Source organism: Amphiura filiformis, chromosome 12 (assembly GCF_039555335.1).
Source record: "Amphiura filiformis chromosome 12, Afil_fr2py, whole genome shotgun sequence".
In the NCBI taxonomy this organism is placed as follows: domain Eukaryota; kingdom Metazoa; phylum Echinodermata; class Ophiuroidea; order Amphilepidida; family Amphiuridae; genus Amphiura; species Amphiura filiformis.
In genome coordinates this window covers 35645651-35661554 of record NC_092639.1, presented here as the reverse complement: position 1 = coordinate 35661554, position 15904 = coordinate 35645651, and the positions used below count along the sequence as shown (strand labels likewise).

The 15904-nt window shown below is 36.5% G+C and overlaps 1 protein-coding gene across 1 annotated transcript; it reads left to right on the top strand.

The window, feature by feature from the left end:
- The first annotated feature begins 783 nt into the window (after positions 1–783).
- On the top strand, positions 784–11460 carry LOC140166128 (solute carrier family 35 member F3-like). The gene is made up of 7 exons (XM_072189515.1): positions 784–877; positions 1542–1893; positions 3264–3489; positions 8299–8424; positions 9037–9226; positions 10177–10266; positions 10835–11460. The coding sequence occupies exons 1-7, from the start codon at positions 784–786 to the stop codon at positions 11074–11076; spliced, it is 1320 nt and encodes a 439-aa protein (XP_072045616.1). The 3' UTR covers positions 11077–11460.
- The last annotated feature ends 4444 nt before the right edge of the window (positions 11461–15904 follow it).

Genomic DNA, 15904 nt, shown 5'->3' with positions numbered 1-15904 from the left:
ATTATGAGGCGCGCGCATACTGGCAGGCAAGGAATTAACAATTGCAATTGTGATGATTCGCGCATACTGCCAGGCAATGACGTCAGAAGCGAACTCATCAATTGGAGAATGAGTTTATATGTAAACATTTAGGTCGAAATCGTCATCATATGGAGGAGATAATAGTGATAAAGATTAAGTGTACCGACTAAGTCGTAAAAAGCCATCAAAGTGAAAGAATATAAATCAAACTTGACCATGCATACACATATTACATCTTCAATGTTTGGTTTACAATCTAATTAGGCCTACAAATTTTCTAAACATGAAATTATACAAACTTATTTCTTAAACTTTCTGTTGTCACACAAGGCCTACTTTAGTCGTTCCGTTATTAAAATAATAGCTGCGTCACTACGAAATGGACTCTGGACCCTGAGGCTACCTTCGGTCATGAGCCTGAACCATAATTTTAAGATTTGAATTGCGATGCATTCGAGACAATACAAAAGTTATAGAAGCGAATTACAGTTATCATTATTTACGTTTATATAATACTGATAGTGAGCAAAGAATAGATAATTACGAGACATGTAAGCAGTCTGTAAGGCCATCTTGGTTGTCTGAGATTATCATGTACACGAGGCATTCCGATGCCAAACATTTCAGAGAAGCATGAGTTTCAAAGTTAAAAGTTCGGTGAACAGGTGAAACCACAGCCTACGTATACACACGTGATTTATAAACTTGTGCATTTTGTTTTCATTATTTATTAACAACGTGAAATTTACATCAAAGTGAAACATGTCTGCCAGCTACAGTGTGGAAGCTTATACAAATGAAGGTATAACAAATGACGAAGAAGATTTGTCTTCGGTATCAATAGAATACTCTAAAGGTAATTCATCTTTAATTTATTTTGATTAATAATTCTTACATAAAATCAAAACTCAAGTAATATAATATTGTCATGTTTGATATAATAGTGCAACGTACAGAAAGCGCAGGAGACCTATCATGATATTCTGTAATAATCGGACGATGCTTGGAATATATTTTGACGTATTGCCATGTATCATTATGTTAGGCTTATAATATCTGATCAGTATAATCAATAATTACCATAAATAAGTCAAAGGTCAATCTTAATATTGCCGTGGTGGTGATTAAGAATGACACCAGTGTAAGTACATAACCAGTTTTATTAGTATGCTATTTCATTATACAATATATAGGCCCACCCTTATTACGGCTATAATTCTTATTATATTGGCCAAATACTATTCAGACTATTAGTAGTTGGCCATTTGATTGGCTAACTACTATCGCGTATAGCGCGAGGTTTCCACCTCGACTCGCCAATTTTAGGTGCGGGTGTTGCTTCTAAAATAAATATGCATTTACATATCTTTTATTTGCTATCCTGGTGATTTATAAAATTAAGTGGAAGCAAGGGAACTTATTTATTAGTTATGGAACATTCCATATTTCACCTCATGAAAATATTCTTACCATTGAACTCATAAACATTCAATATTTGTATATTATATTGTGTTCTGCAGATAAACGCAATGGAGACATTGAAACAGGAAAATCTGCCAGACCGCCAGAAAACCAAAAGCATACTGATGCTGAAGCACATGGACAACAAGAAATTATCGAAGAAGAACCTAATTCTGCCACCGACATAAAGAAATGGCTATTTGGTTTCGGCATAGTAATTGGTATAGCCGTTTCATGGGTAGGAGCCACACAGTTTGCACAAAGCACATATTCAGATGACTTCTTCGCGCCTTCGTTCAACGTCTGGTTTTCTACGGTATGGATGTTTGTATGTTATCCTGTGTATGTCGTTGGTGCAATGGTGATCAAATCGGAAAACAGAAGCTGGGAAGGCATTCAGGCACTTAATAGGTTTGTGTGAAGATGACTTTTTTATAGTATTTTTTACCCTGCTGTGGCAGTGACGTCAATGATGACATGCAGATGATATGCAGCATTGGTGCAAGTTCAGTGGCATAATCATGACGCAGTACAATGCAGTAGGTATCCCCACATTAATATCAGATTTGGAAACAAGCCCTAAATAAACAGTTTTCCTCATCAGTATTTACTGACAAGAATTTATCAGCAATTCCTAACAAAGGACACTTTGCCTTTCTCCGGGATCTCCGGGTTCCTCCTGTATCGCAAAAATCGGTGATTAGTTGTTTGGTTAACAAAAACTTCCTTCACCCAATGGAATTTGGGGAGCTGCACAGTTAATTGGTGGATGTTACAATCTAAATGCGGATAGGTGATGCGATCTGATTGTGATGATTTACCATTGCAGCGAAATTACAGCGCTTTGAGTCCTCTAAGATCTGGAGAAAGGCGCTTTATAAATCCTAAATTTATTTATTTATCTATTATTTAATAAAACAGCTTACTCAAATAAACATTAACAAGGCAGGGGGCAAACAGTATACCAGCCAGGATGCTTCATGATTATGATACTAAACTTGCACCAATGCTACAACAGGAACTCTTCCAGATGATTGGAGAAATGCTTTTGTCACTGGCATACACATGGAGGGAGTGAAATCTTCACCTGAGAATTACAGACCTGTTAGTTTAACATGACTAATGGAACACAGTCTTGTCACATATCTCCAAACATCTTGCCGTATATAATATCATAGTAGAAAATCAACATGATTTCAGGGGAAAACGTTAATGGGAAACTCAACTGCTGGAAGTTTTCTTTTTTCACAGCTTGGAGTCCATACACAGCTCGTGATGTAAAACCCTTGGAAATTGTCCAGTGATAAGCTGTTAGGTTCATCTGTGAAAGGTTTTTTTAACGTTGTCCAGGCCATATATAGCTCTGCCAGCAGTGAGGGCATTGCAGTCTACTGCTAATCATCAAGTCATCTAACATCTCTATTCTCTAATCAGCTCTCCAGTTCGTTTTACTCGCACCGTTTGTTGTTCCGCACTCTGCACATTTATTAGCATCATCACCTTACTCATTGGATAAGTCTAGCTTTAGGAGAACAACATTTGAAGACTTGAAGACGTATAACTTCTCTTATAGAAAAAAGGGACCACAGAGAAGGAGGGATGAATCCGTATTCGGCATTATGTGAAACTCATAACGATACAATAGGTCATTAGCAAAAACGATTAAGTTATTAGAATAATGAGTCAATTTTGAGAGAAGTTAACTTTCGGATTACTTGCCCGATCCTCTTCTATTTCCTCTATTCTTAAATCAATATTTGTTTTTTGTTTCTTACTTAAAGAGAAGCTGAGAAAGTGTTTGGGAGACGTGGTCTGAATTTGAAGGCGTTTTTCATATTGTCTGGTTCATTTTGCTGTTGCTGGGCGGTAACAAATTACATGTACGTATATGCGTTAGGATTGATAGCGGCAGCCGATGTGACAGCTCTCTTCGCCAGTAACACGGCGTTCATCTATGCATTCTCCTGGATATGGCTTCACGAGAGAATACAACTTCTTCCTGCAAGGGTAAGGCAATGTTTAAAGGCCCCCTACATAGCGGCTCTCAGGTGTCAATTAAATCGGAATAGGCCTGGGCAAAATTCATTTAATTCCCAATATGATGGTATGCATGGAATCATAGGTATTAGAGGTTTCCTCTAATACCTATGATGGAATGCTGTTCATGTGTAACCAAACAGGTGCAATCAGTGTGTCACTCGTACCATGGCCGACGGTCGCATTATACTCGGAGGTAAATCAATATCAAATGGTACAATCAAAAATTATTATATCTGGATGTGACAATTATGGCAAGTATATTGCGCAATAGAACAGAAAAACCTGGTTTTTCGTCGATAAACCTGTTTTTTTGATCGAAAAACTATGTTTTCGGCGAAAGCCCAGGTTTATCGGCAGAGAAAACTGTTTTTCAAAAAACTATGACAATCAAATTCGAAAAACCTGGTTTTTCGGTTGAGAAACCAGGTTTATCAGTGAAAAACCAAGTTTATCGACGAACAACCAGGTTTCTCGGCAGATAAACCTGGTTTTTCAAAAACTATGACAATCAAATTCGAAAAACCTGGTTTTTTGATTGAAAAACAAGGTTTATAAAAAAAAAAAACTATGATAATCAAATTGAAAAACCAAGTTTATCGGCGAAAAAACAGGTTTCTCGGTCGATAAACTTGGTTTAAAAACTATGACAATCAAATTCGGAAACCTGGTTTTTCGATTCGATTGTCATAGTTTTTGACAAACCTCGTTTATCAGCCGAAAAACCAAGTTTATCAAAAAAAAAAACTCTGACAATCGAATTGATAAACCTGGTTTTTCGATTTTAAAAACCTGGTTTATTGACGAAAATCAGGTTTTTCAGTTCTATTGTGCAATATACTTACCATAGACAATCCCTTCTTAGAATCGTGTCCAATTGTTATTAAAATAGCGTATTGTGTTATTTTGTTGCGGCGCGGCGGTGGCCTTGTTTGAGGGCTATGATTAATATTCAGCATATATCAGACACAAATAAAATCTCAATATTATTATGATTACGGGTTTTTTTACATACTTGTAAAACAATTATTCATGCGGGTAGCCAAGCACCAACATCTCAGGGTAGATTGATATTTTTTATCACACGACGACATAAATACGAACAAACAGACGAATTTGGCGCAGCGGATTGCTTCTGAGGTCATGTGTAGAAGGTCAGGTGAGGTGGTCAATGTTTTGGTGACTTCAAATACTACCTGCATCAAAATGTTATATACCTGTCACGCATTTGATGTTGTTCATAGTTCCCTTACACAGATGTTTGGATCTAGTAGTTCTCATGTGGTTCTCAAAGTCAAAAGTTTCAAACGTTCCGTGATCAACCCTGTTTTGTTTATCACCATGACCGGGAGTTTGTCCCTAAGAAGATTTCAAAATGGCATTCGGTCGTTTCAAGTTATGAGTTTCAGGATTGGTTTTGGTTTCCTACTATCCAACCTATTTTAAAGCTCTTGATTGACATCATTACTGATACCTTTGTCTGTATTCTTTGTTAGAAACTTGTAGAACGCAGTTTCGGTTTTCATTTTAGTTTGATACAAAGCGAGTGACCGCAGATGGTTTGAAGTTACCTTGACCAAAGTATACGAAAGAAGACTAGTGTTTGAATTTTGCAGTGCAATATTTACGAGCAGAGAAATCAATCAAGTCAATCTACATTAGAAAGCGTGGCGTAGATGTTCACATAATCCCTGCGAAAACAATTTCCCCGAGATTACAAAAGAATAGACACTCTAGAGATATATGGTCGAATCCAACCAAAAGTGTCCACGGGCCAAAAATAAAAGTCCGAAATAAAAATGTCTCCACAATTTTTTCCTTTTGCCCATTGATTGATGACATATTGGCCATATAGGAACCAAAAGTGCCATTACTAATCTTGAAAAATAAATCCAGGACCTGTGATAGTAAATGTGATATCAAAACCCAATGTTACCTACGAATACCACTAGGATGCTTTCACTATCGCAATACTAATCAACCTAAAACAAATGGAATATTCCCATTAACGCTTTTTTCGTGTAATGTAGACCACAGGGTGTCAGGAAAATGCTAGCTCAACCAGAAAATATTTGTTTTTATTTTTATAACGCGATCAATATGATCTTAGTCAATTTATGCTAGTTTATTTTTGAAAATGAAGTTTAGGTCAGTTTCTGTATTTTATTTATCAAATGAGTATGAATCAATTTACACATTGTATAAGAACGAGTAGGATATATGTTTTCAAGAATATTAGGAATTATACGCATACACCTAACGCTTTATACAATGAAAAGGTGAAGAAACCCGGGTATTCGTAGGTAACATGAGCGATTTAACAATATCTATATTGAGTTTAGAGGTTTAAATTTTGCTATTATGGTAATGAATTAATAGTTTTTAGATCTCTTTAAGATGGGACGTCCAAATGAATAAATGCTATTACCTTAGATCAAAAATTTTTTGATGCTTTTAGCAAGATTTTGACCACTTCATTTTGATATACAAGTAGTTAGTCAGCAATTTGACATAATAAATAATTGTTGAATGAATCCGTATATGGGTAATAATAGTGTCCTGGGGTACCGCTTAAAGTTTTGACAATTAATTTCCATTGGTAGGGACACTTCATTACACATGTCATGTATTATGCTGTATTCGTAAGTAACATTTCAGTATTTGTAGGTAAGAATTAGACTTTTGGTGGATATCGCAATCAAAACTTCATTTTATAAAGCACTTTGAATGTATTATTTTCTTTATGTGCGTTTATTGATACTTTAGACCCTATCATGTATTAATAATGTCGGTTCACAGCGGTTGAAAGAGGATTGAAGTAAGAAACAAAGGCACTAAAGTGACTTTAATTTGCTTAATTGCACACAAATCGCTTAAAACCGTTATTGCAGACTTGTGAAGTCCATCTTGGAGTCAGTTACGTCTTGTGACCTTTCGTTTGAGGGCAACTACAATTAGCTTTATACCAGGGTCCATCACTGTGTTGTCTAGATCATGAGACAATGAGAACAGTCGTTTTTTCCATGGTATTCGTAGGTAACCTTAGCGAAAACGTCAAAAGTTACCTTCGAATAAATCAATTTGGACACAAATTACTCAGAAACCAGAAGGGTCTGTAAACATTTAAAATGAAGCACACATGACAGTTGACAAATCCAAGTATTTATCCCCTTCTAATCTTCTTTGAATCTGATTTTTCTTTCAAATGAGCAGACCGTCGTCTATTTCAGTACATATTTTTCAACAATTAAGCCGTATTCACTTTTGCATGGTGGACATGTATGTGAATTCGCAACTTTCATTGACATATGATTTGATAGCAAACATACAGGCCTTCGTTATGTACCAATATGGGCATTGGCATGAATGGCGGTGTTTCACAATACTGTCATGATGTCAAATTGTATTCGTAGGTAACATTCGGTTACCGAAATTTACCTACGAATACTTGCTTTTATTGTTGACATCTCAGAAATATTTAAACGCAGGCTATTGAAACTTGGTAGAAATAAAGAGTGTATTACCCTGCACCTATTGCTTAACTATTGTTTACTATTCTCTCACTTTGTGGAAATGACACAGCTTTTAACATGTATTCGGAGGTAATGCATATTTTTTACCAAACCTACCTTTGTGCCATTTAGAATTTCTGGCAGCTAAACACAATAATAAAGATGTCCGAATGCAATGCATTTCAGTATTAGACATATCAAAGCTTGTATCAATTGCGCATTTATTAGTGATTTCCATTTTTTAAAGATATAGGCTATCTAGTGCTATGAAAAATTGTATTCGTAGGTAATGTAAAAAAATACCACTCAAAAAGTATCACAAAAATTCATAATTATGTACAAATATGTGAAAAATTGAACAGGCAATCTTTGAATACACACCTTTCAGGAAATCAATTTAGATTCAATCCAATGACTTCTTTTCATAACTGATTTAGATGTTTTTAAAAATACTTTAAGAAATATTTTGAAAAAATGGGTAAAAATAGCATGTTTTGGGGTCTCTGTGTCTAAGTTTTTCACAGAAGAGGGTCTTATTATATATGGCGCGAAGCGTATGATCAAGGCAAATAAACACAATACAAAAACGAATGCCAATTGATTAATACTTTTAAGTTATGGCCCTGAACATGCCGTGTACACTTTTCGTTGGATTCGACCATATACGCATATATTCATATGCATATCGCGTACGGGATGATCGATTGAAGCTATATGACTTCAGATATAGACTAGTTGAATTTATTAAAGTTGTTTATTGCACGAAATAAATGAGAAAGGGGTGAGAGAGGGAGAGAGAGAATGTGTGTGGGGGAGAAAGAGAAACCGAGGGAAGAGAAGGGGTTAGAAGAAGGAAGGGAAGGAAGGTGAGAGCTTGAGAGGGAAGTAGAGTAGGGTGGAGGAGGGTAGTGGAGAGGAGAGTACAGTGTAAGGGAGAAGTGGTGGAGAGAAAAAAGAGACACTGGAGAGTGTAGGAGAGGGAACAGGGGAAGAGGAGGTAATATTGATGAGGGGATAGGGGAGTCTAGGTGAGATGTATGTGTTTTGCTTTCCGGGGAAAAGAAACTAACTAGTATATAGTTCAGCTTTCGGTGTTATGATTGCAGACAAGGTCTGCTCTTGTCCCTTGATTTTTGGTTTCTGAACAAAAGAGAAACTAGAACTCAGAACATGAAACGAGGGACTGTTTGTTGTTTGCTAATCACTTATATAGCAATGACATTATCTTCCCTGACATGGTGTTAACATGTTTTTATTGTGTTTTCAGGGAATATCGGTAGCCTTATCTATCTGTGGTATCGTGTTGATAGCATATGCAGATGGATTTAGTGGTCCTACAGCACTTGGTGTCGCACTGTCAGTAGGAGCAGCAATTGGGTCAGCTTTATATAAAGTAAGTTACACGAAATTATTCCAGAATACTGCTGGCTGATTAACTCTTATTTGGTCCTATAGTACGATCGGTGTCCGGTGATGTAATAAATTGTCTCAAGCATAATAATTTACATTTGCATATTGTTATCGTTTTTCGTTTAAATAAAAAACGAAAGAGCTATCGGTACCTATCGGGTACCGATAGTTTTATTAGACCAAATGTGATGTTGTACTACCCTTTTACCGGCATGGTGTCACGATATAAGCAAATCTGCTATAAACAAGTTATGTGAATTACAAGCAACCGATATTATAATTGGAGACCGAATTAAAAACATTACCAAACTCTTCGAAACTATACGCAACTTGTGTGTATACATGTTGAGGAGCCAAGTGGAATTTCGGTCTTCTTGCGCTCAGGTCATCAATTATAAAAAGAGCATTGATGGTTAAAAGACTATGGCGCATTAATTATATAAACCCTTGGCATACATAATCAGTAATGGCAGAACGAAGTGTAAAGAATAGTAGATATACGTGCGCAATAAGCCAAATTAAGTTACCATGTTATTAATTTCAAACGAAGAAAATAAAAAATTATCCTCTTTTTACAATGATACTTTTAAATTAGGTGCTTTACAAGAAATACGTCGGAGACGCCACCTACGGCCAAGTGTCGCTTTTCTTGACAGTATTGTCCGTGTTTAATTCTATTTTCTTGTGGCCATTTTTCGTCATTTTCTATTATACCGGATTTGAGATAATAGAATGGGATAAGATACCATGGGATTACTTGTGTGGTAATGCTGCATTAGGAGTTGGTAAGTTGGGGTAGGGTACTTGTGTGTGTGGGGGTGTGGGGTGTGTGTGGCGGGCGATGTGGAGAACATGTGTGGATTGGGTGGGGGTGTACGCGCGCACACAAATAAACTAAAATTAAATGTGGACATTGGGCTTTGGATGTCGACTTTTTAACGTACTGCGTATTTTGACCTCTCCCCACCTCACCCGCTGGAGGCGCATCGTATTGTGAATATAGAGAACAGACGATGGTGGACTACATTATTCACTGTGGCAACAGCCAATATCGTAAACAAAACAGACAATATGACGGCAACACTGCCTGGACATTGGACGCCCCGTGCTGAGTTGTGTTTTTAGCTCTATTGGCCCCGTTACAGAAAAAAAAAAAAAAATGCACAAAATATATTTCTCAGTGAATGTATAAATTTTCACATAAAATAAATATTTTTGGATTCAAAATAAATGTGAAGAAAAAAAAATTATAGCCGGGAGTGAGCGGGACTCGATCTCGGGACCCTATGCACCGCAGGCGAGACCCGTTACCATTAGACCAAGCGAACCGTGATACACAATGGGGGAAATTTTAGGTATATATCATAAACATACCGTGCGTTATTCATACAAAACATTCAAAAACAGTACTTACAATGAGGTTCACTGGCGAACCTCAACGGATTTAGACTGATAAAATAGTGCTTAATAACATACGTACAGTTTGGAATAATTTGAGACATTTTTGTGTTTACGTGTAAAACCAATGACAACGTCAAAATTCAGCCAATCTTGGCCGGCCCCCCTGATAGAGAATTAATGTTTGTACGGATATTAATGACAATAAAAATCAACTACAAAGTACATTAATCAATAGGCTACATGTTACAGTGTATGACATCTATGTATAGATTTCTTGTGTTTATCATTTCGAACATTTTACATGTGTTTTATATTTCATTTCTTTTAATCACAGTATTTAATTTCTTGGTCAACTTTGGAATAGCTTTGACATATCCACTGTTTATTGCACTTGGTACCGTTGTTGGTATTCCCCTTAACGCTGGTAAGACTTATCACTGATGTATACTAGCCTACTTCACTAATTTAATTTATCTCGTAATAAGATCCTGGGTTCGATTCTAAGGCGGGATCGCATTTTGTTTGCGATCTTTATTATTTGCGACGGTGAACCTGTTGAAAAAGTATGTTTACTATATTTAATTCCCGTCGATCATGCCACTGGTTTTTTTATCATGTTTCCTCTACAGTGAGAATGACAATTTATTTCTCGCATTAAGGTTCTTCTAGATACTATGGGCAATATGAGGGGTGGAGATAAGATTAAGTGACCGCTCATAGATTCAGATTTCAACCTACCTAATCATGAAGCTGCCATGGCCAAGAAGTTATGGCACTGGTCTCGTAAACCTGAGGTCCTGGGTTACTTTTTCTATATGTCTCCATTATTATTTGCGACGACAAACCTGCAGAAAAATTATGTTTATTATATTTAATTCCAGTCGATCATGACACTGTTTTTCCATGTCATTTAATTAGTCTTTGTAAAAATAAAGTACAATTCTTCAAACGTTCTTTACCAAGTATGTGATTAATTTTTCATTATTTCGCAGTTGTCGACTTTCTATTTCGCAATATCGCATTTGGAGCTTTCAAGATCGGGGGCACTATATTTATCATCTTTGGCTTCGTTATTATGTTGATGCCAGAAAGATGGCAAGAACTATGCTGGCCTAAGAACTGTGGCGAACAGTCTCCTCTGTTGGATAAATCTGGTAGGCGGGATGAAAATGCAAATCACTCCAAGCCACAGGACAAGCAGGAAGACGTACGAGAAAACTCTGAAAAATTATGATAAAACTATTGTGGACCGTTTTTTAGATTGCTGCTGGACTATGAAGCCTTTGCTGAAACGCCACCAATATTTCAAACAACATTAAAACACTTCGCACAAAGTTTTGACATGCTTAATATAGTTTAAATCTTATATGTGGGATATACATTATGTTCCAGAAGAAGTCTCTACTTTCATGACTTTCATCTGTTCAAAGTGGATGAATATATATTCTTATATTTTTCACGTTTATATAAAGCTATATGATAACGGTGAATGGAAATACGACCAAAATGCAAATTGTAATCTACATTGTATAATTGCAAGTTGACAGGAATAAAACAAAAGATCAATCATTGCAGGTTGTCTCCGATGGAATTTTAGTTCTTAACACACCTACGCAAGCAGTGGCGGCGCCAGGAAAAAAAGTGAATTTCGGGGGGCAAAAAAAATCAACAAATTTTGCGCAAAATTACCATAAAAAGTGGAAATTTTCGTAATTTTGGGTTTTTTCGGGAGGGGGGGGGCAACAGGGGAGCAAGAACTGGAACTATGGAGCATACCGATATCGCCTGGTTAATAATTACATTGTACATTGTACAATGTACAGGGATCACACCACTAAATCAAGTTCCTATTCTTTTATGTGTTAAAAGGTACCCAAGAAATCGTCATTTTCTCATGGTTATAACGTCATTGTTCATTCCAAAGGTTTATGATATATTCTACCCTAGAACTAGCATTTTTTTGGTAGTTGAGCCGCTCGATTTTTCGCAGTGGTACATCGAACATGATGCACATCGTCATCATCCCTATATCTTCGTGTCAAAAATTGCCGTGATAGTACAGCGACTCCTCTCGTTTTTCAACAGCTACGCATCGCGATTTTGTTCGAGATAGGCCGAGCGACTCAGGCTAAGCATACAATGACTATCATATGAGATACACACAGAGTTTCTATATTCTACACATTATTACGAATTGTGCATGCTCTAGTACCCCATATGATGTTTCTATTACAAGAAAATCGATTTGTTTTCAGGTAAAACCAGGGTTTTGTTTCCAGTATACTCACTCGGAAAGCAGTACACTAATTAGCGGGGCCTTGCAGCTTGCTGTGGATATCTTTTACTGCATTTTTTATGTAAAGATTTTGAAATCCAATGTAAAAAATGTGATATATTTAATTTTGAGAATTACAATTCTACTTTATAGGTATAAAGGAACACGTTTAGCCCAGTCAGTTAAGTTCCAGGTGCAAGCCCTATAACACAATGCATATGTAAACTTTCTTTATCTGTGTCAATAATAGAATATTGATTTCAACGGAGTATTGAGCTGTATGGAATAAATATTTATAATACAGGGTGTTGACACTGTGTGATGTAAACCATACCAAACTCTACAGCTAGCTCAGCGCCTCTGTTGTGACATCAGTTGGTCCATGGAACCAAAAAACCTTCATAAAATTTCAGAATTTTAGTATATTCATCTTTTTATGCTTAGATGATTAGAAAAACATCCACGTCAAGCACAACTATCACCAAACAATTGGCATATCAGCTTTCATTTCAAACTTTTTTTTAGCAGTGTTTAGTAGTGTGATCTCTACAGCAGAGACACTAAAATCAATACCCAGGATCGATACACGTGAATGTACTATGCACGATTTGATATTCAGACGATAAATCTTTGGCTACCGGGGTAGAAAATGATGAATATAGTCGTTAGCTTGCGTATTGAGAAAGAACCGTGCGTCTTGAACTCAAAAACTGACAAAAATTCTGATTTTATATGTGCTGAACAAAAAAAAAAAGACAACTGCCCTCATTCGTAAATACTCGGCTCGCGGAAGATACGCGGATGACAGCGCAGCGTAGGCCACTGGTGGAGGTAGTCTAAAAGAGGATGACGTCATGACGTATACCATGCTCAGTATTGCTCACTGACATCTACAGAGGTCAGTCACTAAGCTATTGTCAATAGCCTTAGTCGGATGTCCCTCGGCCCACTATGCGTCTCAAACAGGTCGGAACAAAATGGTCATGCGTGGCTGTGGATTCAACCTACCATCGTGGCGATTCCTGCCATGAAGATATCGGGGCGATGGTACTGTGTGGAGCCTAGTATGATCAACCGATGAACGAACGTAATGATGAGAAATGATTTGAGTGTTGCACAAAGCAATATCAGAGAAGAGGTATCTTAAATATTGTTACATGTAAACAAGCAACTTAAAATTAACACGTCGGTGATAGGTAGTCAATGAGGCCTCGTCAGGTGAGATTATGTGCTCTCGTCTCTTAGCTCCGCAGATCAGGCGCACAGCTTTAAAGGATATTGAAGAGTACGGGAGATGATAAACAACCCTGTTTCACACAGGCTGTATTAAAATCAATTTTACCCAACAGTTTCCACACTCTAAATAAAAATAGTAAAAGTAAAAAAGGGAACAAAGCAACAAAATTAGTCAAATGGAAATCAGTATTGATTACATTTTTACTCAACATGAGTAATAATTATTATTGTGGTGATTATAATAAGGTCAAAGGTACGAGTAGCTATCCTTTTTTACAAAACAAGAATTATATTTAATAAACAAAAATTCAAAAAAGAAGAAAGAAGAAAACGCAAACAAGAACACAATGCGCAGCAAGCCATGTGTTTTGTGCATTTTTTACAAATTAGGTGTTCTTATAGATTTCTGCAATCATGAGTTCCATAAAATTGAATCAGTTGTACGGATAGCGCGATCAACAAATTCGTTGCTATTTTGTTTGAGTTATACATTTTTGGGCTTCTTGTTTTGGTAAGGTTTTTGTTCGAGATGTCGGGACTACGAAATAAAAAACCCTTTAAAAGGGAGTGCTCAGGCATGATTGGAAAACATGGTTGTGCAATGTAGGTCGGTGGTAATTCATGTAGGCTATTAATAAACTTCTTGTTATAAAAAAATGTAGTCCTAGTGTACCATAGCTTTAATGTTATTCTATATATTTATACTATGATCAGCTCTTAATAGGCGGGGAATTATTCGTTTTTTGTTACTGCGCAAGTCAATAAAGTTCCAAATTACGCCGCGCGTAAATTCACAAAAGCATGTGTCATTCACGCAATATGCAAAGCGCAGTTCGCGTAGGTGCTGCCCCCAGCTGTGTGTGTACGCCATTCTACATGTATATCAATCCACAATGTTATGAGTCCCGCCTATTATGAGCTGATCAGAGTATAACACAACATAGGCCTACATGAAGTAAAAAACAGGTTTCGATGGTGAACGTAGGTCTATTTTGTGTATACGTGGGACCCACCCCATATTGGATTTTTTTAAACACTTCAACATGTAGGCTACATGTAATATACAAATGGTAATGAAAAGTAAACCCAAAGTTATACTAAAGTAACTTACAAACATGTATGGAATTTCAATGATGTGCACTAATTTGGACATCAATTCAACACAATTTGAAAGGGGCATTCCGTGATCCACACTTTGTACAGAAATATTCAGATTTTTATCATTTTTATACCACTGGAAAACTCTGGCAGAACTGTTTCTGTATAAAATAATTCTTGCCGATTAATTCGTTTAGCAAGCATATCGTCAAACTTGTTCGCCAAATTACAACACAACAAGTGGCATATGGGGGCATATAAATACACATATAGGCTGTATCAAAATGATACCAGTACTCATCAATTTTGATGTTGATTGATAAGCGTTCATGCTTATTTTATTCTTGCAAACAAACAATCTGATCAACTGAAGTTGTGAGATTTAAGCTTTTGCTCCTGGATATCTACTGACAAATGTCATAAAAAGTAGGATTGTGAAATACTCCTTTAACATATTATGTCACATTAGTGATTCGGAACAGACATGTAGGGCTATGCACTTGAATGTTACCCATGAAAATAAAAAGTAAATTTTAAGTTGTACATGTTAACGATCTAAATAATACAATTCAATTTAAATATTACACCACTTTATCACCAATGCATCATTTTTACACAAAAAAAATAATTTAAGACCTTAGCTCCAATGTGCTCGGTTCTATTTCAGATGCCATTTTACCCAAAATGGTTTAAACTTGATAAATTTGTGTTTGTGGGATATTCCAATCTGTTGGCGTTGAAGATGATGCTGGATATAAATTTGTATCTGCGGAATATTCCAATTTCTGTTGGTCTTGATTCTTGAAGATGATGCTGTGGAAGGCTGTTGTGTAGAGTGTGAATGAGATGACTACTGTGTATATAGTGTGGATGAGATGACCACTGTGAACTTCTGGCAAATCCAGAACAGTCAGAACACATTACTTATCTCTCAATGCAAATTTAAGAAGTTCATGGACAATTGGTAACTTGGTATAATTGACCATGCACGCTGACCTAGCTAGCTGACTTTGTCCATAAAACAAAATATGTTCATGGACAGTTTGTAACTTGTTAACTTCAACTTCAACTTCCAGACCACTACACTATCAATCTGTCAACACTCATAATGTTGAAACTGATTATCATTCCCAGGTAACAAAACCCTCCACTATGGGCTACAGAACACAGTCTTATAAATAATTTCATGTGGAATGAGGCTAATATCCTATCCCCACCTCAAACTAGAAATCTCTGCTGCATATATTTATGAACTATGTCATGAGGAGTGAGGTTATTTTAGGAGCTGGCAGTAGTCTGCATTAGTGCATTTCTATTACTGAGATACCATGCATTATTCTACAAAATATTTTTAGTGATTACAAAGCAAAAGCATTTGCAAAAGAAGCTCGACTTGGAGCTACTTAGGTTCAAAGGTCGCATTTTATTCCAAGGTCTAAACTGGATGTATATA